Source organism: Prinia subflava, chromosome 6 (assembly GCF_021018805.1).
Source record: "Prinia subflava isolate CZ2003 ecotype Zambia chromosome 6, Cam_Psub_1.2, whole genome shotgun sequence".
Taxonomy (NCBI): domain Eukaryota; kingdom Metazoa; phylum Chordata; class Aves; order Passeriformes; family Cisticolidae; genus Prinia; species Prinia subflava.
In genome coordinates this window covers 16403768-16429452 of record NC_086252.1, presented here as the reverse complement: position 1 = coordinate 16429452, position 25685 = coordinate 16403768, and the positions used below count along the sequence as shown (strand labels likewise).

General features: G+C 40.6%; 1 protein-coding gene across 1 annotated transcript in view; it reads right to left on the bottom strand.

Moving 5' to 3' along the window:
• The window catches only part of TTN (titin), a 237978-nt gene that overhangs the window by 2784 nt on the left and 209509 nt on the right, over window positions 1-25685 (bottom strand). Inside the window, 32 exon segments of the mRNA XM_063399870.1 lie at window positions 66-6019; window positions 6138-6731; window positions 7408-7713; window positions 7805-8380; window positions 8625-8924; window positions 9017-9322; window positions 9457-10041; window positions 10157-10459; window positions 10750-11052; window positions 11507-11806; window positions 11927-12214; window positions 12316-12909; window positions 13208-13489; window positions 13588-13893; window positions 14116-14421; window positions 14529-14828; window positions 14950-15240; window positions 15329-15634; window positions 15712-16014; window positions 16106-18172; window positions 18251-18550; window positions 18641-18928; window positions 19503-19799; window positions 19895-21661; window positions 21776-22081; window positions 22243-22545; window positions 22645-22944; window positions 23032-23319; window positions 23773-24069; window positions 24195-24497; window positions 24595-25182; window positions 25282-25578. Coding sequence (XP_063255940.1) covers window positions 66-6019; window positions 6138-6731; window positions 7408-7713; window positions 7805-8380; window positions 8625-8924; window positions 9017-9322; window positions 9457-10041; window positions 10157-10459; window positions 10750-11052; window positions 11507-11806; window positions 11927-12214; window positions 12316-12909; window positions 13208-13489; window positions 13588-13893; window positions 14116-14421; window positions 14529-14828; window positions 14950-15240; window positions 15329-15634; window positions 15712-16014; window positions 16106-18172; window positions 18251-18550; window positions 18641-18928; window positions 19503-19799; window positions 19895-21661; window positions 21776-22081; window positions 22243-22545; window positions 22645-22944; window positions 23032-23319; window positions 23773-24069; window positions 24195-24497; window positions 24595-25182; window positions 25282-25578 — 19904 coding nt within the window.

Here is a 25685-nt window from a genome sequence, read left to right as displayed (position 1 = left end):
TCATTATGATCAATTTTATGAATAAATTCTAATTTTTCGAGTAAACATATTAAATGGTTACTTACAGGTTGATTATTCTTTAACCACTCAACTTCAGGAGAAGGCTCACCAGAAACTTCACAGGTGAACAACACGTCTTGTCCTTCATTGACATTTTGAGACTTAGGCTGCATGATGAATGCTGGTTCACTGGAGCGCTCTTTAGAAAGGGTCACAACATACTGGCATTTAATAATGCCTTCATCAGTTTTACCCTCACAGGTGAGTATACCTTCATCCTTATTACTGGCCTTTTTGATAGTTAGTGTGTGATCACTTCCAGAAACACCGTATCTATAATCATCTGAATTTCTCAGCTCCATTCCATTCAGCACCCATTTTACTTCAGAGGCACCTGGAATGTTGGCTTTCAGTGTCACTTTCTGCCCTTCAGACATTGTCATTTTAGTTGAAGAAGCTGTAATTTCTGCTTTCAATTGTTTGACATCTTCTGTAACAACTGACTTTTTAATGACTTCTTGAACTTCAGATTTTGCTTCAGTTCCCACTACTGATTTCTTTTGGGTAGAAACCATAAGCAGCTCATCTTCTTTCTGAACTGTTTTATGAGATTCAGATACACCTCTTACCTGGGAATGGATATTTTTAAATACTTGGCCGGTAAACTGGAAGTTAGTTTTTGAAACACCTCCTTCCCCAGTAATTTCACAGGTGTATTCCCCTTTATCAGATTCTGTGAGTTCATGGATTTTGAGCTCATAAGTGCCATCTGCTGCATAATGAAACTTGAAATGATGGTCTTCTTTCAGTTTTTTACCATCCTTATACCAAGCCACTTCTCTGACACTTAAAACATTGCTTTCAACTGCACAGGATAACTTTACCTTATCTCCAAGAGTTTCTGCTTTCAGATGCTGTTTTATTTTTGGTGGAGAAGCAGTTGGTAATTGTACTTTCTCTGTTGGTACCATTTTGTCTCCTGGTGGTGACTTAGCTTTTGGGGGACTGCTGATGGGTTCAGGAGATTTCACTCGTTTAGGAGACTTAACTGGCTCTGGTGACTTTACACGAGGCTCAGGAGATTTTATCCTTGGAGGTGATGTAATTGTTTTTTCAGGGATTTTTGTTCTTTGAATGGTCAAAGTAAAATGGGCTTCCTGTCTTCCTTCAGAGTTTTCCACGACAACAGTGTAACTTCCTTCATCTGATATCTGGACGGAAGAAATTTCAAAGGTAGACTTGTACTGTGTTCGTGTTACTTGGAAGCGCCTTGAAGAAACAATAGGTTGACCTGCACGGAGCCATGTTATTGTTGGTGCTGGTTCACCATCAACATCACAGGAAAATCTTGCAGTCTCCCCTTCAGAAACAGTGATTGACTGTGGCTTTGTAAGGATTGTCGCTGGCAGAGTGCTTTTAAATGCTCTGTGTGAAGTCCTTTCTTCCAAGGATTTCTTTTCAGCTGCAGTGACTTTTTCTTCAGAAGCGGCATAGTGTTCATAGGATAAAAGTGATTCTCTTGTTGCTGAGACTTCTGATTTGACCTCTCTTACTGAGGAACTTGCTTCTGTTGCAGATGCTTTCTTAAACAAGGAGATTGCATATGCCTCTGTTTTTGTCAAGTCAGGTAAAATTGACCTTGGTACTTCTTCATCTCTCCTCTGGGAAGAGTATGTAGTGTAATCTCCTCCAGTAACATCTAGCGTTGCATAATCAGAGCATTCCCCTTTGTAGTTTGTGCATACAGCTCGGTATGTCCCACTGTCATCAATGTGGCAGTCAAGAATCTCCAGAGTTAATACACCACTTGTATTGGTAAAGTGTATCTTACTGCTCTCTTGGAGCTCAACACCGTTGTGGTACCACTTCACTTCAGCAGTTGGTTTTGATTGGACGTTTAGAATGAACCTGGTATTATGGCCACATGGTACCCGGTGTGAGCGCATCCTCAGGGTAATGCGAGGAGCATGGTCAAGGGTGAAAGGCTGCTGAGTCAGAACTTCGTATTTCCTTTCCATCGTTTTTTGAGTTTTAAGAGCAGATTTCATGGACTCATATCTAGAAAATATATCAAATCTTGCCATCCTCTCAAACCGGGAGAGAGATCTTTCACTAGAGACTGGGCTAGGTGAGCGTGGTCGAGTTCTCTCTGGTGTTGGGGATCTTCTCTCACTTTCTTCAGGAGGCCGTGAGCGAGGTCGAACTAATTCAGATACAGGACGCATCAACTCAATGTAAGTTGGAGAAAGGGATCTTCTTCTCCTTAGTAATCTAGAGGGAGGTGAAAATTCCCTCTGAGCATATTGCACCATTTCTATTTCTTCTTCTTCTTCTGATGTGATCTCAGTTATTTCTCTTTCCCTCCTTCTCCTGAGTCTACTCTTTTCTTCTTCTGCCATGTATTTGAGTTCACTCCTGTATTCAGAGAGTCGCTGATCAGTGCCAACAGGCCGGAGCAATTCTTCGTCCTCCCTCTCATCCATTATTCTTTGCTTTTGTTTAGGTGGTCTGTAGGCAGCCCTGTCGTGACGTTGACGAAGCTCTGCATAGCTTGCACTGGTCTCAGCTTTCATTGGAATGTGATAGCTTGAATACCTCAGCTCTCTTTTTCTTTCTTCCTCTGAACTGACCTGTGCTCCTGCAGTAGAATATCGAAGGGCAGATAGTTCAAAGCGTGGGGGGCTTCTGCTTGGTGGTGAAGCAGAAAAGCCTAACTCCAGCTCTTCTTCAAGGCGTAGTCTTTCCTCTTCAGTTCTCTTCATGGCTAAGTAGTCATCTATTGGCATGAGCAATTCCTCATCAGACAAGTCGCCAAGTGATCGCCTTCTTGGTCTATAGTGATATTCATACTCTGGAGACGGGGTACGCCGGCGTGCTGGTCTCACAATTTCAAGATCGTCTTGTGTCAGCTTTGGTATGCGCCATTTAGGCTTGTACTGATCAGAAATGCGTGGCAGTGGCATCACATAGAATTGCTCCCACCTGGAAAGACGTATGCGTTTCTGGCGTTTCTGAACAGTCCTCTCAAGTTTTCCTGGCATTTCATACTGGTCTCGCAGCCTCTTGTACCACTTCATGTCGGACAGAGGCACAAAGTGTTTAATATGCTGATCTTCCTCAAGAGCAGCACGCACATGCTTGCGAGGCTCTGGGATCTCGTATGGCATACGAAGTCTCCTTTCCTCTTTCTCCTTCTTTTCTTCTTTCTGAATTTCATATTCACCTTTAACAGTCTTTGAGCTAACAGCTGGTTTATATAGGATAGCTGCTTGTCTGAGAGCCTCTTGTGCAGTTTGTGTCAGTGGAACAGCTTCAACCCCAGAAAGGATTTCTGCCATTCGTAAGGTCTTGTCAATTTGCCTTTGTACGTGCTTCTCCCGCTCTTCTTCTGTCTTGTACTCACGCTTGACATATTTCAAGCGTTCAACTTTTAGATAAGCCTGACAGCTTGTAGATCCAGCACTGTTTGTAGCAGTAACTCTGTAGTAGCCACTGTCTTCTGGTAAAGTATCTCTGATATGCAAAGCATAATAATCTAAACCTTCATGAACTATATCAAAGTTGGGACCAAAGGATAGAGGTTGACCATCTTTCTCCCATGTCAAAGTTGGTTTTGGCACACCAGATACCCTGATCTCAAAGCTGACATTTTGGCCTTCTTGACATTCAGCATTTGCCAGCAGTCTTTTAAACATTGGCCTGAGTGTGGCATCTGCTGGAGGCGGGTGTGGAATCACAGTCAGCTTAGCTTTGCAGCTGTCTTCGCCATATTTGTTGCGTGCCACAATACTGTATTCAGCATCATCCTCTTCAGTGACATTATTGATGACAAGTTGATAAAGACCCTTGTCTGATTCAAAAGTATACTTCTTATCATCATCCCCAGGTTTGATTTTCTGGCCTGATTTGTACCATGTTAAGCGAGGTTCTGGGTGAACTGTTATAGTTACTCCAAACCTGACATTTTCTCCAACATATGCAGTGCGGTTATACAACGGCAGAGTAAATTCTGGGGGATGCTCTAATAGTCTCATAGTATCAACCCGTCGTTTCACTTTTCTAACAGTTCTGCATCTGTAGTGCTCAGAAATTTCTCTCACACCTTTAACAAAAAGTTCTGCATAAGAACTGTCCTCACCATAATCATTTACTACCTTGCATCGGTAGGTTCCATCATCTGATTTAGAAACATCTTTGACATACATGGTTGCCACACCATCTTCATATTTAATTTCATATTTCTCATTGCTTTCTAATTGCCTCAAACCAAAGTACCATGTGACTTGTGTGGACTCATCATAGTTTTCAATTGTACATACATATTTGGCATGGCCTCCTTCTTCTGCAACATTATGCTTTATTTGCCCAGCAATAGGCCCAATGTCTACTGGGGCAACTTTAACTTTAGCCACCGTTATGCCTTTCTGGGATCTAATTGCGCCTCCACAGGAAATGCGGGCTACTGACACAACTGTGTTCCACTCCTTCTTTACCAGAGTTTGATAGTAACGCCTGTGCCTCAAGGTCTTAATGGTTTTAGTGCTGGTCTTTTCTGTCTGTTGTTTTAGCCACACGTGATTAAGCGCTTCAGCAGCTGTCATCCGAGATTTTCTTTCCTTTACTAGTAGGCGGTCAATGAAGTCCATGGCTTCAATGCTTATGTCTTTGAATGCTTCATCCTCAAAGCTGTATTCAGCATTTAGAATATTTTCAATAACTTGTTGGTTTGTTTCAGCAATGAAAGGGTTAAGGCCACTGAGAAGTATGTATGTTAGAGCACCAACTGACCACATGTCCGTAGCTGTGCTGACCAAGTCATGGTGATGTACTTCAGGCGCATAATATTCAGGAGAAGTGAACTGGAGTCTAAAGCTGTCTCCAGGCCTTAACTGTCTGGCTTGACCAAATTCAACAATTTTAATTACAGAGCTTCTTCTTGTAAAGTAAATAATATTGTCTGGTTTAATATCAAAATGTCCAATGCTATGACGATGTAAAAATTCTAGTGCATCACAGACCTGGCGTACGTAACTTACTATTTCTCTTTCATTAAGTTCAAATGAAGCTGTGCCAATTCTTTCAAAGATGTCAACCCCAGAAATGAATTCAAAGATCATGACCAATTCTTCTAGGCTCTCAAATGATTCATGAAGGTACAAGATATTTTTGTGCCTAGCAATGTTTAGGATGGAAATTTCTTTCTTTACCAAAACTTGGTCGGCACCCTTTACTTTGACAAATTTGGCCAGGTATGTCTTCTTTGAAACTGCCTCAACACAGCGGTGTGCAATGCCAAACTGCCCACGTCCAAGCTCTTCTGCAATCATATATTTGTCATAGAGTTCCTTTGTAGAATAGTGAGCTGCTTTAGCTGCCGTAATTTCTCTGGTTTCATCAACTTCTTCATCATAGTTCATTACTCTGGTCTTATCTTCCTTTGTTACAATTGGATCAGTAGGTTCAGAAGGCTGACTTTGGCCGAACTTGTTCTCTGCAATTACACGGAACTGGTAGGTTGTCTTGCCAAATAGGTTCACCACTGTGTATCGTGTATCACGAGCTTGTGCAACACGAATCCATCGCTCCGCTGTTGTAGCGCGTTTCTCAATAATGTAGTTTATGATCCTGCTTCCACCATCAGTGGCTGGTTCATTCCAGGTTAAGTTGACTGAATCCCGTGAAACGTCAGTTACCTTCAGACCTCTTGGTGGATCAGGCACATCAGCCACATCTAATTCAACTGTTTTTTGATCAATTCCAAATCTGTTTTTGGCACAAACAATGTAAAATCCTGCATCTTTTCTGTCAACACCATTTGGGAAAACAAGAGATGTGAATGATCGTGTAACAATGACTTGGTAGTGTCCATTAGTATCGATGAGATCTTGACCCTTCTGCCACGTGATCACAGGGGGCGGCTTGCCACTGAATGGAATCTTGATGCTCACCACTTCCCCTCGGAGGGCATGAACAGCTCCCATGCCTTCCAAGTTTTTGGGCAAATGAATCTTTGCAGGAACTGGAATAGAAAGAGGAAGAAAAAAATACATAACCAAATGCACACAAGAAAAGCATCAACAGTGTTAAATATTCAAAATTAAAAGGAATTGTCTTGATTATCAAGAATGTTCATTCACCTTCAACATCCAGAGAGGCAGTGCCAGACACAGATCCTCCTTGGTTGGTAGCTCTAACTTGATACACCGTAGCATCATCATCTGTTACATTTGTGATGACCAGCTGGTAATATCCACCCTTGAATTCCTGTATCTTGATCTTTTCCCCATCAGGCATGATTTCTTTGCCCTGTCTGTACCACTTGACAATTGGCTTAGGATGACCAGTAACTTTGCAGACAAATGTGGCATTAGCTTGAAATTTCACATTCAGATTCCTTAGTTCTTCCTTGAAATGTGGAGCTTTAATTGGTACATCAGATTTTGGAATGACTGGTTGGGATACCTCACTCCACTCACTTTCACCACCAAGATTTTCACATTTTACACGGAACTCATATTCAAGACCTTCAATAAGATCTTTCACAGAGTAGACTGTTTCACGAATTTCATCTGTTGTTACAGAAATCCACTTGTTCTGTTTTTTCTCACGCTTCTCAAGATAGTAAGTTCTAATCTTTGCACCGCCATCACTTGCAGGTGGCTTCCATGAGACAACGCAAGAATCCTTTGTGATAGCACTTGCTACTGGCTGGCCAGGTTGTCCTGGTTTTTCTGTAAAGAATAACAAAGTTCAAAAACTGAAGTGAACTTGCCTAATTAATTACAGGGTATGCTAGCTTTGGCTTGGGCAGTTAACTTTCTTCACAATTACTAATATGGGGCTGTGGTTTGGATTTGTGCTGAACACAGGGTTGATAGCATAGAGATGTTTTTGTTATTGCTGAGCAGACCTTACACAGAGCCAAGGCCATTTCTTCTTTTTGTACTGCCACAGTGGTGAGGAAGTTGGGAGTACATGGGAGGCTGGGACGAGACACAGACAGGACAAGTGAGCCCAAATGACCAGAGGGATATTCCAGACCATATGACACCACGCTCAGTATCTAAAATGGGGCAAGGGTGGGATATTTGAAGTGATGACATTGTCTTCCCAAGCCACTGCTATGTGTGATGGGGGCCCTGCTCTCCTGGAGATGGCTGAACACCTGTCTGCCCATGGGAAACGGAATGAATTCCTTGTTTTGTTTTGCTGGTGCACACAGCTTTTGCTTTTTAAATTAGACTATCTTTACCTCAACCCAAGAGTTTTCCAGCTTTTACCCTTCTGATTCTCTGCCCGATCCCCCTGGTGGGGCAGTGAGCGAACAGCTGCTGGGGCTGGGATGCTGGCTGGGGTTAAACAAGAACACGGGCGCATACAGACATTGATATTTCGGGCTCTACTTACCAAATGGAGGCTTTATAAAAACTACTGATGAGACCTCCAGTGCTTCACTAATGCCGTACATGTTCTGAGCAGAGACACGGAAATAATAGCCTGCATTTTCAGTTAGGTTAACAATTCTACAGGTCGTGCCAGAAATACTTGAAGATACAAGTTGCCATTCTGCTCCTTCCTTGGCTTCACGTTTCTCTATGATGTAATTGGTTATCATAACACCTCCATCATCCTCTGGTGGTTTCCAGCTTATCACCACAGAATTCTTCAGTATAGACTCTATAACAATTGGCCCTACTGGTTTTTCTGGTTTATCTGTACAAGAAAAAGTAGAAAATTTTTATTTCTTTTTCCAGTCAATATTTGAGAAAATATTCCACCAAAATACTGAAAAGAAAATAATTACCTTGTATTTCCACCTGAAGTACAGTGTCAACTGTTCCAAATGTGTTACTGAGTTGTACTTTGTACTTCCCAGCATGAGTCTTGTGTTGGACATTCTTAATAGCAAGATGAGTGTACTGTTCTGTGTTCTCAATAGTAATTGTTTCTGATCCTCTCAAAGGTTTGTTGCCATGGAACCAAGTTATTGCTGGTACTGGCCGGCCAATATACACAACGTGAAGGCGGAGGGTGCCACCTGCACCGGCGTAGTATTTCTCTTTCAATGGGAAGCCAGGGTGGAACTGAGGAGGAGCCTGCAATAATAGCTTGCCACTAGTTTCAATTTCTCCAACGTCATTGGTAGCCATACAAGTGTAGAGACCTTCATCCTCCTGTTCATCTGTCATTACTGTCAGTGTATGATTGCGTCCATCAGAAGACATTTTGTATTTTCTGCTTTGTACCAGCTCTTTGCCGAAGCGGTACCATTTAATATCAGGCAAGGGTCTCCCAACAATCTGGCATGTCAGCTGAGCTGCCTCACCCAGTTTAGTTGTAACATCTTGCATTTCTTTTTTAATGGCAGGTGCTTCTCCAGCTGACAAAGAAAATAAGAAAAAATAATGATGATTACTATGATTTTTTTCTCTATTATTATATTACTAGAAATTAATTTTTATTTATACTTCATCTACTTATACTGGAAAGATTGTCCTTTGGGACAGTCATGTTAACAAATATAATGTAAAACAAATAGGCAGCATGTTAAATGCAGCACCCTGGTTTATGACACAGCAAATCACAACAATATCAAGCAAATGTGACAATGTATTTTTGCTTACATGTTAATTTAGTTTTCACTGCCATAGCGGTCCTTCGAGGTCTGCTGAGGCCAGTCTGATTTTCTGCAAAAACACGGAACTCATATTCTGTGGCCTCTAGTAAACCTCCTACTGTAAACTGCCTGTCCTTGATGCGTTCCTTATTGCATTTTTTCCAGGTGCTTTCTCCAGACTGGCGATATTCAACCCAATAGCCAAGGATCTCTTTGCCACCATCACTTTCAGGTCGTTCCCATTCTAATGTAATGCTGTCCTTAAATATAGAAGTGATCTCAATTTCTCCAGGTTGGCTTGGTTTGTCTGAAAATTAAAATAAATACAGAAAATCAATTTCTGTCTAAATGTCATTAAGCTGCTCTTCAAAAGATCTGTTAATGTGGACATTATCTTACCGAATGGATCCTTGCATACAACTGGTTCAGAAGCAGGACTTGCTTCACTTTCACCAATGTCATTTTGAGCAATGACACGGAATTGATATTCAGCATCTGGAACAAGTCCTGTGACTGTGTACATTGTAGTGGTGATCTGTGTCTTATTATGCCGGACCCATTTTTCTGTAGATGTCTCTTTACGTTCAATATAGTAGCCAGTTACACGAGAACCACCATCATCTTTAGGTCTGGACCAGGACAAGTTGACAGAGCTCTTTGTAACATCAAGCACTTCAGGTGGGTTGTTTGGAGGCTCTGGTGGACCTATTAATAATTATAAGAATAAAAAAAGATAGAAATAACAGTGACATGGCATTAAAATTTCTGCATATATTGTTGCACTTTTAGATCATAATGTAGTAGTTAATTTTTGTTTTTTAGTATAAAAGAAAACTCACTTAGAGGTGTCTTTGGTACTGCTGGTTCTTCAGATTTGAGAGATTTGCTAATACCGAAATGGTTTTCAGCAGAAACACGGAAGTGATATTCCACATTTTCTTTGAGTCCTTTCACCACTAGTGATGTCCCTTTCACTCTAGAGTCAACAGTGTACCAGGCAGTCTTGGGTACTTCTCTTCTCTCAACAATATAACCCAGGATATCTGCACCGCCATCATCTGTAGGAGGTCTCCAGCTTACTCTGACAGAACGAGCTTGTATGTCATCATACTCAAGTGGTCCTTCTGGTGGATTTGGAATGCCAATCACTCTGACTTTAATGTACACGGCTTTCTTGCCACACTTGTTTTCAAGTACCAAATCATAGGTGCCTGAATCTTCTCTTTCTGCATCTTTGATCACAAGTTCTGTGTGAGTCTCAGAAGTCGCAATCATGGCCCTCTTGCTGATGTCCTGTCCTTCTTTTGTCCATTTGCATACTGGGATGGGCTTACCCTTAATGGGTATTGTAAGCCTGATTACTCCTCCTTGTCTCACCATAAGACCTTCTTGGTATTTTTCATCAAGTTCATAGTCAGGATATTCTGTAAACAAAAGTAACACATCATGCTATGTCCTACAGATTATATCATACCTGCTTTATGAAAAAAAATAAATTAGGTCACCTTTCAATAAGAGCTAAGGCTTGAAATGTCTTACCAAGCATTTCTGTTATTTTGACTGTTCCTGGCACTTCAGCAGGTTCTCCTGGCCCACCAGCATTACAGGCTAGCACTCGGAATCTGTATTCTGCACCTTGGGGAAGATGTGTCAAGGTGTATTCCCGAATCTTGGTCGGTGTAGTATTGCATTTGGTCCATTCAAATTGATCGACCTTCTGCATCTCAATTAAGTAGCCAGTAACTTTAGAACCACCTTCATCTTCTGGTGGACTCCAAGCCAGGGAGACAGATGTTCTTGTAGTATCAGTGACTCTTGGATTCTGAGGTTTACCTGGAGGAGCTGGAAGAGAAGACCAGACAGGCAGGTGGGATTTGTTTTTATGAATATTTGAAATATGAAATAAATGCTAACTTGCAACTTATGATCTGTAATAAGTCTATAGTGAATTTGAAAAGGAAAACTTTGAATGAAGGAGTTTCACTAATATTTTCTTTGTTTTTTCCAGTCAGAATCTCATTTGTTAATACACCCAGAAAAATTTCCAAATTAGAATTAATTATACCATAATTAATGGTATAATTAATTCCCTTCTACCATAATGTGTTTCATCTTTGTAGGAAGTTACTTACCAATTGGATCTCTGGCAACAGCAGACTTGGAGGGACGGCTGGGTTTCCCAGTGCCCCTGGCATTGATTGCGGTGACCCGGTGTTCATATTCTAATCCTTCGACCAACCCAGTGGAACGGTAACGAGTCATGGTGACAGGAACTTTATTTACACGGATCCATCTATCTGCTCTAACTTCTTTGCGTTCCACAATATAACCAGTAATCTGTGAGTCACCATCATCTTCTGGAGGATACCAAGTCAATGTCATGCCATCTCGAGAGATATCAAACACTTCTGGAGTGCCAGGAGGACCAGGAATACCTGTAAAAACATGACATGGAATTAGTGAAGAAAGCGTCACATGACTTTACACACTAGTACTATGTGACGTATTGTCAATAACAATGTAATATCAATGTCTTATCGAACTCTTTTATTAGCAGACATCTAAGTAATTTACAAATCAGTTCAGTGAAAAACTTCTGGTTTTATAATGGGGTAAAGCAGTTTTTCAAGACTGATGGTAGACCTGAGCAGAAAATCCAAGTTTACCATCCACATTCTGTACAGTACATCTATAATACCTATATAGATTTATGGATGGCATTTTTCCTCTGGAAAATAACAAGATTCTGTGCATCATAATGCACAATTTTATCTGGCAAAAGGAAGTAGCAACATCTGGAAAATTGTAGTATATGTGTGGATTTATAAGCCCATTTAAATATATATTTTTAATTTTAAAGGAAGAGAATGAAGAAAAATTCAGACTTACGGATTTTGCTCTTGCATTCTATAATTTCAGACTGCAAGTAAGATCCAATTCCAAAGCGGTTTGTAGCAGCTACCCGGAACACATATTCTGCACCTTCAACAAGTCTAGTGAACTTAAATGTTGTCCTGGTTACTGACTCCGAAACTGGCAGCCAGCCAGGACGGTGAGCATCACGCTGTTCTACCACATATCCACTAAGGGCAGCTCCACCATCCAGCTCAGGAGGCTCCCAGGAGATGGTTACAGAATTTGCATCAATTTCATCAATTCTGATAGGTCCAATTGGTGGTCCAGGCTTGTCTAGAGGGAAAAAGAAAAGAAAACAGAAACTTACAAACAGGTGCAAAAAAGGAATCATATTTCTCATGCAGAAGTTGAAATGGAGGAAGGTCATGGACAATTATTTTGATGAACTCTTACCGAGGATTATAACCTTTAGTGTATCAGTAACTGTTCCAGTTGTGTTCTTCAGTTCAAGTGTATACTCCCCAGTGTCATGTATGGTGGTCTCACGCACAGTTAATTTGGCCACTTTGGCAGCAGTCTCCATTTTGATGCGTTCTGATTCTTTTAGTTTAGAACCAGCAAAGAACCAAGATGCAGTCGGAGGTGGTCGTCCTTCAATTGGAATGGATAATTCAATGGGCTTGCCAGCAGGTACGTGGATTGTCTTCTGAGGTATTCCAGTGAAGTCAATTGTTGGTAGAACTAAGGAAAGCAAATAATTGATACTTCAAATACCTGTTTTATAACTATTACATTCATTTGGTGTAAGCTTGACCCTATTGTTTTCAACAGTAGACACCTACCTTTTCGGTCTTGAACTGTCACTGCTGTGACAATCTCTCGTGGTTCTGACACGCCCTTCTGATTCTGTGCTCGGACCCTGAACAAGTACTGTTCACCTTCATTGAGAGAGATAATGGTATGTTCGTAGACGGTAGGCTTCAACGTCACCACCTTCAACCACCTTTCTGTTCCAGCTTTGCTGGCCTCAATGACATAGCCAGTCAATCTGCTGCCACCATCATGCAGTGGTTTCTCCCAGGCAAGTGTAACAGTTGATTTAGTGGTGTCAATCACTTCGAGTTTTTGTGGTACCATGGGGACATCAGATACCAGTATGGCATCAGATGTTTCACAGCCTTCACCAATGCCATAAATATTTTCTGGTAGTACTCTGAAATAATACAATGCTCCTTCCAGAAGTCCAGTAACTCTGTAAAATGTCTTGCTGCATTTGGTAGTGACAGTCTTGTAAGCTCTCATGGAAGCTTCACGTTTCTCAATTAGGTAATTGTTGACTGGGGCTCCACCATCAATGACTGGTATGTCCCAAGTAAGTGTCACAGAATCTTTTGATACTTCTTTAACTCTCACTGCAGGTGGTGGACCAGGTGTATCTAAAACAAACAAACATTTTTTTTTTCTCGTTCTGTATCCTTTCATTTTAGTACATTTAGTACATTTAGTAGTCAATGACTACTTCTGCATAAAACAAAAATGCTAGGATTTGATTTATAAACTAGAATCGCTTCAGAAATTATGTATTTTCCTTTGGATTAGGTAGTTTCTCTCACTTCGCAAACATTCTCATGTTATTTAAAAAGCAAACTTCCTTTGGAAGTGAATGACACTTATTTCTGAGCAATGAGCAGGCAGAAAGCTGTAATGCTCATATACAATTGTAGCAGTACTTACCATACACTTTCACAGAAATAGTTGCAGATTTTTTTCCTGACTGATTTTCAGCCTCAATGACGTACTTTCCAGCATCGTACCGATTAACTTTATCCACAATAAGCAACGTGTAGCTGTCTGTAGTATCAATAATACCTCGACTTACAAGGTCAACACCCTGCTTGCTCCATGTGATAACAGGAGCAGGTCTGCCAGATACAGAGACCATTAGGCGCAGGGAACCACCAGCTCTGACTGTAACAGTCTTCTTCAGATCATCAGCAAGCTCAAGTTCAGGTGTTTCTGATGAAGGACATAAGAAATATGGAATTAGTTAATCTTATAGAAGTCCTAAAGGAAAATATAGGTTCCTTAAAATATACATTAGGTTTTCAAATTACCTATTCTTTCCACAGGTTCTATTTCCGCTGATGATTCACTAAATTCACTCATACCGTTCACGTTTGTTGCAGCAACTCGGAATTGGTATTTCTGGTTTGTTTTAAGACCAGTCACGGTGAACTCAGCATTCCTCAGAGTGGCGGTTGTATGTGCTCGATACCACTGTTCAGCACCTTCTTCTTTCATTTCAAGTACGTAGCCTAGGAGGTCAGCACCACCATCGTATGTGGGCTTTGACCATGCTAAACTAATGCTGTGCATTGTAGTATCCACAACTCTTGGAACTGAAGGTGATGCAGGAGTGTCTTTGAAAAAGAAGAAAATGCATTTTATATTGGTGCAGAAAACTTTTTACAGTCAAAATCAATTCAGTCAAAACCAATTTCCAGACACCTCATATACGCCAATACTATCTAGTTCAGTGAGTTTGTATGTGGTTATGGGTTTCTTAGTTAAGGTGTTAATGTGAGTTTATGCTCCATTATTATAAATAAATATTAAAATATGTTTTAAATGTAGAAACTTACATGATGGCTCTTTACATAACATGTATTGTGAAGCTTCACTTGGTTCACTGTTTCCAGCAGCGTTCACTGCAGTGACACGGAATTGGTACTGGCTCCCTTCCATGAGACCTGTGACTTTCAGTCTGGTGTCATAAATGGTATAATCTCTATTCACTCGTGTCCAGCGCAGACTTTTCCTTTCACGTTTGTCCACAAAATAGTCCTTAATCTCACTGCCACCATCCGATTCTGGTTTTGACCACTGAATAATGATGTGTTCCTTGCCGACAGCCACTTCTTCAGGAGCACCAGGCTGTGTTGGAATAGCTATTTTTTTAAAAAGGTGAGAAAAAAAGAAGATTGTTTAACACGTTGTTTATCCATGAGAATTATTCCACAAATTCTGATGCAGAATGGAAGGTAGTAACACTCACTGAAAGCATTCCTGGCAATCACAGGTTCTGATTCAAGTGGAACACCTGGTCCATATTTGTTGACAGCTCTCACACGGAAAATGTATTCATTATTTTTAATGAGTTTTGTTACCACAGTTGATAAAGTCTGGCATTCAGCCTCAACAATAACCCAGTGAAGTCTGCTGGTTTCACGCCTTTCTATGATATAGTGAGTGATTTCTGCACCTCCATCTTCCTCAGGAATGTTCCATGTCAGAGTACATTTCTCTTCTGTTACTCTGCTAACTGTGATTCTGCCTGCACATGGACCTGGTGAATCTGTGCAGAAATCAAAATAGGTATTGTTATTTGTGGCTAACGAAAAGCAACTCAATCTTATTTAAAAGACTGTGGTTTCTTTCAGTATACTAAGTGTTAATAGGAATCACAGAATACATACCAAGCACTTTGACAACAACAGAAATTTGTTTCATCCCACTGGCATTTTTAACTGTTAGGGTATATTTTCCACTATCACTTCTGTCACAGAACTTGATAATTGCAATAGCTCGTTTGCTGGTGTATTGCAGAGATATCTTTTCACATAGCTCCAGTTCCCTGTCACCTTTGGACCAGAAGACTTTTGGTTCTGGTTTTCCACCAATGGCTGCATCAAGAACAAGATCTGATCCAGCCCTAATGCTCAGAACTTCTCCCTGCAGTCTGGCATCAAGTTCAGCCTTTGGTGGTGCTGGTAAAAGAGATTTGAAAAAAAATTACATTACAGTACTGAAAAGACAACATTATGTTTTTAATTGTTCCAAGTAAATATTCCTTACTGTATTCATCTTTGCAAATGACAGCGCCAGTTGATTCAGATCCTTTGCTAATCACACCAGCAGCATTCTTTGCTAGTACACGGAATTCATAGGCTTCATCTTCACTAAGAGCTGTCACAGTAAAGAAGTTTTCTGAGACAATGGTATAATTGCATTTCAGCCAACGTCCATCACCAGATTCATTATATGGTTTGCGTTCAATAATATATCCGATTATTTTGCTTCCACCATCATAAAGTGGAGGGGACCAGCTCAGTGACACTGTAGATCTGGTGACATCTGTTACTTCTGGTCTTCCCGGTGGATCTGGAGGAATAAAGCAGAAAAAATGAGAAATACAAGCCTATTTTAATTTAAGTAACAACTCCAAAAGTAATACTTACCAACTGGATTTTGAGCCACTACAGGTCTGGAAGCTTCACTAGCTTTGCTAACACCTGCAGCATTTAGAGCATAGATTCTGAATTGGTATTCTAGGCCTTCCACCAACCCAGTGACTTTATAGTTGCAGTCACAGCATGGTACTTTGTTCTCCTTCACCCAAAGGATGGTGTTGCGCTCCTTCTTTTCCACCCAGTATCCAATGACTTTGCTGCCACCATCATGGTAGGGTTCCTCCCAGCGAATGGCCATGGCACTTGCAGACGCAGAATAGACTTCTGGCCTTGAAGGTGGGCTTGGTGGGACTAAACATGAAAATAAGGGGAGAAAAATGTTAGTAATTTTAAATACCTCAGTCAGAAGAGAAGAACAGATTTTGAGAAGTGTTTCACTTACCAAATGGATGCTCAGCAACAACTGTTTTTGATTCAACTGGCTTGCTGACACCAAATCTATTTTCTGAGCTTACTCGGAAACTGTACTCTTGATATTTTGTGAGGTGACTGACTTTGATCTGTGTGCGTTTCACGCTGGAATTCACCAGCTGCCATGCTGTTGTGCCAGATTCACGTTTCTCTACAATGTAGTTCGTGATGTCACTGCCACCATCATCTTCAGGTTCTTTCCAGGTCAACACGCAGGACTCAGCAGATACAGATGATATTTCAATCGGGCCAGTGACAGGACCTGGCCTTCCTATGACCACCACTGTGACAGTAAATGTTTTCACACCAGCAGTGTTCTCAAGTGTAAGGTAGTATTTACCAGAGTCACCTCTCATACTGTCTTTTACAGTCAGCGTGGTTCGGTCTTTTGTTGTCTTGATGGTCACTCTTTCAGTTTCCTTCAGCCTCATCTCCTCAAGTTTCCATGTCACTTTTGGAGCTGGGCGCCCACTGATTGGTATATCAATGGTAAAGGTGCTTCCAGCCTTGCATGTTATAAGCTGTCTGCTTATGTCACTGAGATCTGCTGTTGGTTCGATCTGTGGCTCCTTAACAATAACAGAAGAGAAAGCTTCTCTTGGCTCACTGTAGCCAGCATCATTCTTCGCCTTGACACGGAACTCATATTCTGTGTTCTCCACAAGGCCTTCAACAGTGAAAGTAAGTTGCTTGGTTTGTCCAGCTCCAGTCCAGGAGTCAGATCCTTTTTGTTTCATTTCAAGAAGGTATCCAGTAATACGGCTACCACCATCATGATCAGGTTTAAGCCAAGCTAAAACCACAGAAGATTTGGTTGTATCAACAATATCTAGTCTCTTCGGTGGAGCAGGTTCTTCAGTGGCCACAACTGGTTCTGTTAATTCACAGGGTTCACCTACACCATATTCATTTTCTGCTGATACTCGGTAGTAATATGGCATACCTTCCGCTAGATCTGTGACCTTAAAGATTTGTCGAGTGCATTTTGAACTCACTACTTGCCAGCTACGACGACTTGCTTCACGTTTTTCCACAACGTAGTGGTGGATACGAGAACCTCCATCCAGAACAGGAGCATCCCACATTAAAGTAATAGATGTTCGAGTCACATCTTTAAATGTAATAGGACCTGGTGGACCAGGTGTGTCCAAAACCTTGACAGTAAATGTAATAGACTTGCTTCCACTGTTGTTTTCCACAGTAAAGACATACTTGCCAGCATCATTTCTATTGCATTCCTCTACAGTCAATGTGCTGAATGAATCTGTTGTTTGAATGTCAGCACGCAAACTAAGATTAGCATCTGCTTTGGACCACACCGCAGTAGGAGCTGGCCTTCCAGAGAAGGCAATAAATAGACGAATGCTTGCACCTGCTCTTACAATATGAGTCTGTTTGAAGTTTGCATCAATATCAATTTCAGGTGCAGAAAGCCTGTCCACGGTTTGGACTGAAGCAGGAACTTCACAACTTTCTCCTCTGCCAGCACCATTGACAGCACTAACTCTGAATTTATAATGTTCTCCTGCCTCCAAATCAACAACAGTATATTTAGTAGCAATAACCGTCTCTGCATTGACTTTCTGCCATGATTCAAGATCAGCTTTGCACATCTCAATGATGTACCCAATTATTTCCATGCCTCCATCAAAAACTGGCTTTGTCCACTCTAAGCTTACACTAGTCTTTGATGTGTCTGTCACCTTTACAACATTAGGAGCACTTGGTGGGCTGACTGGTTCTCTGCATTTAATCAGCTTTGAAACGTCACTTGGAGGTCCAACTCCTGCAGCGTTTTCAGCCATGACATGGAACTCATACTCATTGCCTTCAATCAGGCCAGTTACTCTGTATCTGTTCTCAGTAATGGGCCTCTTGCTGGATACTTTAACCCAGCGCATGCTCTTCTTTTCTCTCCTTTCAAGAATGTACTCGTTTATCTCACTTCCACCATCTGACTCTGGTCTTGCCCATGTGAGTGTGATACTGTCTCCTGTTACATTGGTAGGCTCTGGAGTTCCTGGTGCGTCAGGGAGAGCTGAAAAAAGAAACATGCCATTAGAAGGACAAGATGGTAAATCCATGGATATTTGTGAATAATGAGGTGGAAACTTACTGTAAGGTATTTGTGCGATAACTGGATCAGACTCCAATGGTCTGCCAACTCCAAATTTGTTCACTGCAGAGACACGGAACTGATACTCATTGCCTTTAATTAATTTAAGTGCTGTATAGCTGCAAGCTTCACATTTATCTTCAACTAACGCCCAAGCAATCCTGCTGGTTTCACGTTTTTCAATTATGTAGTGAGATATAGAAGCACAACCATCATTAGCTGGAGGCTCCCACCATAATGTGACTTTTTCTCCAGTGATGTTTGTGAATCGTATTGGTCCGCCAACTTTTCCTGGTGTGTCTGCAATTTTAAAGGTTCAGAGTTAGAATTTGCTGACACTTATAAAATATTATTTTTAAAAAAGCATGATGAATGTGCTTGGTGCAGTACCTTGTACTCTGATGGTAATATCTTCTCGTTTAGTGCCTGATGCATTTTTAGCTTCTACTGTGTATACTCCACGATGTTCTCGGATAGCATCTCTAATGAAGATTGTGCTATATCCAATAGCTGTAGTTATTTCTATATTCATCATTTTATCAATCTCTTTACCATCCTTAAACCATGTCACTTTAGGTACTGGACGTCCTTTGATTAGAGCTTTAAGTCTAATGCTCTCTCCAGCTTTAACAGTAAGGCCTTCAAAGTGTTCAGCACCAAATTCAATTGTTGGAGCAACTAAAAAAGGAAAATATAAATCAATTTCCAAACAGCTGAATATTTTTCTGATACTCTTCTAAATGTACTAATTATAAAAGTCTGTGATATATAAAATTATTTCACTTACAAAATGACATTTGCTAAATAGCAGTTATTATATGAATGATAAACTTATTTTTCCTGTAAGCATCTATAAGTGCATCACATATACATGTGCATATATATATAGGTGAAAACACTGTTAAAATGTGGTGTTAATAGGATGCCAAGCAACCTGAGGAACATTTTGATTTTGAAATTATTCACTGCATCAGAATATTACAGTCCATGCTTTCTTTCCAACTTTGCTGCTTCTGCTTAACCAAGACAAATGTAGAGTGCCATGCTTTTCAGCAATTGATTATATATGTCTGCCAGATTTGAGTCTTTAATTTAGACCTTCCCACCTTGGAGTATGAACATACATGTTCTGAACTGACTGGAGACAACCACAGTCACAGGTTCTTTGCTCCTTGACTTCCTACTTCCCATCAGTGCAGCCAGAAACTCTATCTGGCTTCAATACCCAAGCATATTAAGAAAAAATTCTTACCGTTTTCATCTCTGGTCATGATATAGCCAGAAGACTGTGAAGGTGGGCTGATTGTACCAACAGCATTTCTTGCAAGCACTCTGAATTCGTATCGGTCACCTGGACAGAGCCCTGTAACTGTGTACTGGCACTCACTGACATCAGTAAAGTTACACCTCAGCCAGCGGTCTGCACTTCCTTGCCGCTTCTCAATGCTGTAAGCCACAATCTTACTGCCTCCATCGCGCAGCGGGGGGTTCCATTTCAGGGTGATTGTTTCCCTAGTGACATCAATGTAATCAGGAGTACCAGGTGGGTCTGAAAGAAAGAGAGTGAAGATTTATTTTTATTACTGCTCACAATAATCTACAAGAACAGAATTTTCTTGTATGATTGATTAATCCTTCACTTACCCACTGGAGAGACTGCCAAAGTAAATTTGCTTGGCTCACTAGCTCGGCTTAGACCTGCAGCATTTTCAGCATATACTTGGAACTGGTAATCCAGGCCCTCAAGCAGTCCAGTAATCCTGTATTCTCTGTTAGATATTAATGCAACATTAACCTTCTGCCACAAAATACTGTTTCTTTCCTTCTTTTCAACATGGTATCCCATAATCTCTGAACCACCATCATATACGGGAGCATCCCAAGAAATGGTCATTCCATCAGCAGTTACGTTGTATACAACAGGCTTTCCTGGGGCACCCGGTGGTTTAAACTGATGCTTTGCCACAACATCTGCTGAGACAAGAGGTGGGCTCACTCCATATCTGTTTTCTGCACGAACTCTAAACTGATATTCAGTATCTTTAACAAGGTTTGGTACTTTGAAGGTTGTTCTTGCAGCACTTGAACACACCAGCTTCCAGTTCATTTGTGATGTTTCTCTCTTCTCAATACTGTAGCCAGTAATTTCTCCTCCCCCGTCATCGTCAGGAGCATCCCATGACAAAACGACGCTATCTGCTTTGATTTCATCTATTCTTAAAGGTGCTTTTGGCCTAGATGGAGGACCAAGAGTGATTACAGTGATTGTGAATGACTTTCTGCAGACTACATTATCAAGAATTAAAGTATATTTGCCACCATGCTCCTTTTTCACATTCTTGATACTTAAGCTTATCTTGTTCTCAGTTTTCTTGAAACGAAGATGTTCTGTTTCTTTAAGAGGGAGGTTGTCCTTGAGCCAACTCATGGACGGATTAGGTTTACCTTTATAGGGCAACTCAACATGCAGGTTATGTCCAATTCTTACTGCAATCTGACCTCCAGGAATATCAGAAAGGTCAGCTTCAGGTGTTATTATAAGTTCTTTCACTGTAATGGGTCCAACACTAACAGAGTCACTCATGCCTTTTTCATTTTTAGCAAAGACTCTGAATTCCATGACAGAAAGCTCTTTAAGTTTGTCAGCTACAAATTCACAGCTCTTGCTTGTGCCTGCGTATGTCCATTCTTTCTCTTCCTGAAGTTTCTTTTCAATAACATAGTCTGATATAATGCTGCCACCATCATAGTCAGGTTTGCTCCACTGCAATTTAACAGAGCTTTTTGTAGAATCTTTCATGGCTAGGTCTTTTACAGGTCCAGGTATGTCTGCAGCTTTCACTGGTTCAGATGTCTCACAAGGTTCACCTAGTCCAATTTCATTTTCAGCAAGAACACGGAAGAAGAATGCAGTCTTTTCTGACAGGTTAGTCAGTTTAAAGGTGGTATGAGAACACTTTGTTGTAACAGTTGACCAGGCTCTCTTTGTAGCATCTCTTTTTTCAACAACATAATTTGTTATTTCAGAACCACCATTGATGAGAGGTGGCTCCCATACCAGTGTAACTGTGCCACGAGAAACATGTTTGAGCTGAAGCTTCTGGCATGCAGAAGGTGTGTCAAGTACTTTGACATTCACAAATGATGATTTTGCTTCTCCAACTCCATTTTCAATTGTAAGAACGTATTTTCCTGTATCATTTCGTGTAACTTGAGGAACAATAAGTAGTGTAGATGATTCTGTGTTCTGGATGATATATCTTTCATCACTCCCAAGATTCTTGTCACCCTTTCTCCATGTGACTGTTGGAGGAGGCCTTCCCTTGAATGGAATCATTATTTCCACATCTTCACCTGCTTTAGCAACAATAGATGTCCGAAGGGCAACATCCAGATCAATCTCTGGTGCCACTGTGGAAATAAATTAAAATTAATAATGCATAATTAGAATGTGAAATAAGAAATTATTTGGGAAAAAAAAAAACCACACAGAAAAATGATAAATTGCAAAAAAAAATAAAGTACCAAGAATATCTTTAGCTTGAACAGGTTCCATCATTTCAATAGGTTCTCCTTGTCCAGCACAATTCATAGCAGATACACGGAAATAATAATTAACACTTGGCTGAAGGTGGGATACAACATATTCAGTTGTTCTCACTTCTCCCTTGGTACTGACTACAGTCCATTCTTGCTCTTCACCTTCCCTCTTCTCCACCACGTAGTGGGTAATTGGACTTCCTCCATCATAAGCAGGTTTAATCCAGCCAAGGGTAACAGATGTCTTGGTTGTATCCACAACTTTCAGCTTTGTTGGTGAGCCTGGCTTATCTGTAAATGATAGTTTTTGGAGGAAAACAACACCAATCAGAATCCAATTAATTGTAAAACAGAAGAAAATCTGCCCTCAATTACATTGGTACAATCCCATCCTAACTACTCATTTTCCATTGATTTCTAACCTATTAGAAGAAATGCACATTGAGTCTTACCAACAGGATCTGCAGCTTTGTAGAAGTCAGAAGCCTCAGAGAACGGACCTGGTCCAGCTGCATTGACAGCACAAACTCGGAAATGATATTCGCTGTTTTCAGTCAGACCTGTTACTTTCTGTCTGGTGTCCCGAATGGTTTCTTTAGAGACCTTGAACCAACTCAGACTCTTCTTGTCACGTTTCTCCAGAAAATATCCTGATATTTCACTGCCTCCATCAACAGTGGGCCTATTCCAGACAACAGTCATAGAATTCTTGGTTATCTTCGTGACTTCTGGTGTACTAGGTGGTCCAGGTGTAACTGAGTAAAAAAATCATACGTCAGTAAATCAGTACTACTTACAAATAGTACACAAGACAATTCACTTGCATAAGTTATTTTGTAGAACTTATTTCTTACCAAATGAATTTTTGGCTATAACTGGCTCAGATTCTAGTGGATCACCAATTCCAAACTTGTTCACACCACGGACACGGAACACATATTCATTTCCTTTGATGAGTTTTGTTGTCGTTATGATACATCCCTCCAGTTTTTCAGAAATTAAAGACCATACAACCCGACTTGTTTCCCGCTTTTCAACAACATAATGCGTTATAGGTGCACCACCATCATCTGCTGGTGGGTCCCACATTATTGTAATCTTTTCAGCAGTGACTGTCTTAAACTGGATAGGTCCACCTGGGGGTCCTGGCTTGTCTGTGGAAGGCAGAAGAAAGAAGATTTTAAGTATTCATTACTGAATTATTGTTTAATAGTAAAATACAGTTGCATCTCAAGACGTACCAAGTATCTGTAGTCTAATGTGGGCTGATGCTGAACCCATGGCATTCTTCAGTTTTAATTCATAGGTGCCACTGTCGAGTCGATTTGCATCCTTGATGAGTATTGAAGCAAATTCTGTAGTGTTTTCAAAAGACACTAGTGCACTAGTTAGTACCTCATTGCCATTTTTGAACCATTCAATTGTGGGTAGAGGCTTGCCTGAGATGCCTAGTTTTATCTTAACTGAAGTTCCTGCTTTGTATTTCACCACTTCTGTATATTCTGGTGGCACATCGATTTCAGGTGCACCTTAAGAAAAAATAAGAACAAGTTAAAAACATGTTTATTGTAGCCCTGTATTTAATAAAATCCCCAAATAATACTAAATACTATCTTATTTAATCTAATAGTTAAATGTATTTGATAAATACAGATCAAAGTAAAGAGAGTATACATAAATCATAAACCTAGAGTAAATTAGAACTAATCCTATGAAGAAAAGACAGTTACATGTATAAATACAACCACTGGAACCATGGGCAGATTTCTTGTGCTCAGAGATTAAAGATACCGGAAAACTTTAAAACTGGAGATAAAGCCAAAGATGCTCCTTACAATCATGCCCAAATGCTCACAGTCAGTCATGCCTCTTGAATCAATCACTGTAAATTCACCTTCCATATTTAAAATACCATGGATCTACAAAACAGCATGGTCCTAGTACACCAAAATTATATCATTATATGATTGCAAAACACTTACCGTATGTATCAACACATGTGATAGGACCCACAACATCTGAGGGATTACTAATGGAACCAACGGCGTTCTTTGCAAAGACCCGGAATTCATACTTGGAATTCTGTGTCAGGCCAGATACTGTGAACTGAGTCTCAATAACATTGGTGAAGCTAGCTTTTGTCCATCTGCCATCTGGAAGATCACGTTTCTCTACGATGTATCCAGTGATTTTGCTACCACCATCAAATGCTGGCTTCTGCCAGGAGAGAGTGATCGAGGTCTTGGAAATATCTGAGGCACGAACGTTTCTTGGTGGTTCTGCAGAAGGAAACAAGAATATTGCCAATAATTAACAGCTATTTTGAATATTGGCTTATTGTACAGAACAGATGATCACAGGGGAAACAAAGTGGTTGGGCTTCATTATGTTATAGAGTACATACCACAAGCATCAATTGCAAGGACTGGATCAGAAGGACGACTTGCTTTTCCAATGCCAGCTGCATTTTCTGCATAAACTCTAAATTCATAGATAAGTCCAGCACTGATTGTGGTGACTTTGAAGTGAGTGGTACGAATAAGGGTCTTGTTAGCCTTCTGCCATAATATGCTATTTCTGTCCTTCATTTCCAGGTGATATCCAGTGATAGCACTGCCACCATTAGTGACTGGTTCATGCCATCCGACAGTAATACTCTCTCGAGTAACATTAGTGACCCATGGTGTAGAAGGAGGGCCCGGGGTAGCTGATGATATGAAAAAGAATTGATTGTTAACAAAATTACGTTTTCAACATCAGAGCGTTAAAATATCAGTGTATACCATAAGAAGCATGTTACTCACTGTAAGGAAGCTTGACAACCACACATTGCGAGTCTATGTGATCACTGATGCCAAAGCGGTTCTCAGCTTTGATGCGGAATTGGTATTCTTCTCCTGTTGTGAGCCTCATAACTTTGATAACAGTTCTAGCAACAGTGGCAGACACTTCAGACCAAGCAGCAGTACTTGTTTCTCTTTTCAGTACAATATAGTTGGTAACCTGACTTCCTCCATCATAAGCCGGTGGTTGCCATCTGAGTGTTACGCTCTCTTCAGTGACATCGCTGAGGACAACAGGACCAACAGGTGGACCGGGTCTATCTAGCACAACAATATTAACAAATGATTTTGTGGTGCCACTTGAGTTTGCAGCAGTAATGTCATATCTGCCAGCATCAGCAGCCACACTTTCTTTAAGGTTAATGATGAGACTTTCTGCAGTGGTTTCTGTGTGAAATCTCATGGTAGGTTTCAGTGCAACACCATCTCTAGACAGTGTCACCTTTGGCACTGGTTTTCCAGAAACTGGAATTTCAACTTTTAGGTTTGATCCTGCTCGAACATATACAGTGTTATGAGGGAAACCCTTCATGTCAATCTCAGGAGATTCTGAAAAAGAAAATATTTTCAAACCATTAAAAGAATGTTCCATCTTTTAAAATATGAATGCAATTGAATGTGATTTCTGTCTCATATCAGGAAGCATACCTAATTGTTCTTTAACTGTAACAGGGAGCAGTAGTTCCTTAGGATCACTTAAACCAGCTTGGTTTTCTGCAGATACCCTGAAGAAATAGTCGACATTTTCCTTAAGACCGTGGACAACATGATGAGTTGTCTTTACGACTGCACACTTAACCCATTTTTGCTGTCCTTTCTCAAGAGCTTCAAGGAGGTAGCTAACAATTCTGCTTCCACCATCATGTTCTGGTTTTAGCCATGAAAGAGAAACACTGTCCTTTGTGACGTTTGTTACTCCCAGCTTTTCTGGTGGGCTGGGTTTTTCTGAGAAAAAAAGTGCAACAGGTTAAACATTATAGAACGTATTTACTTTTATATTAGCAATTAGACAGGAATACAGTCTGGTTTCTGCACATGAGATAATGTGGTTT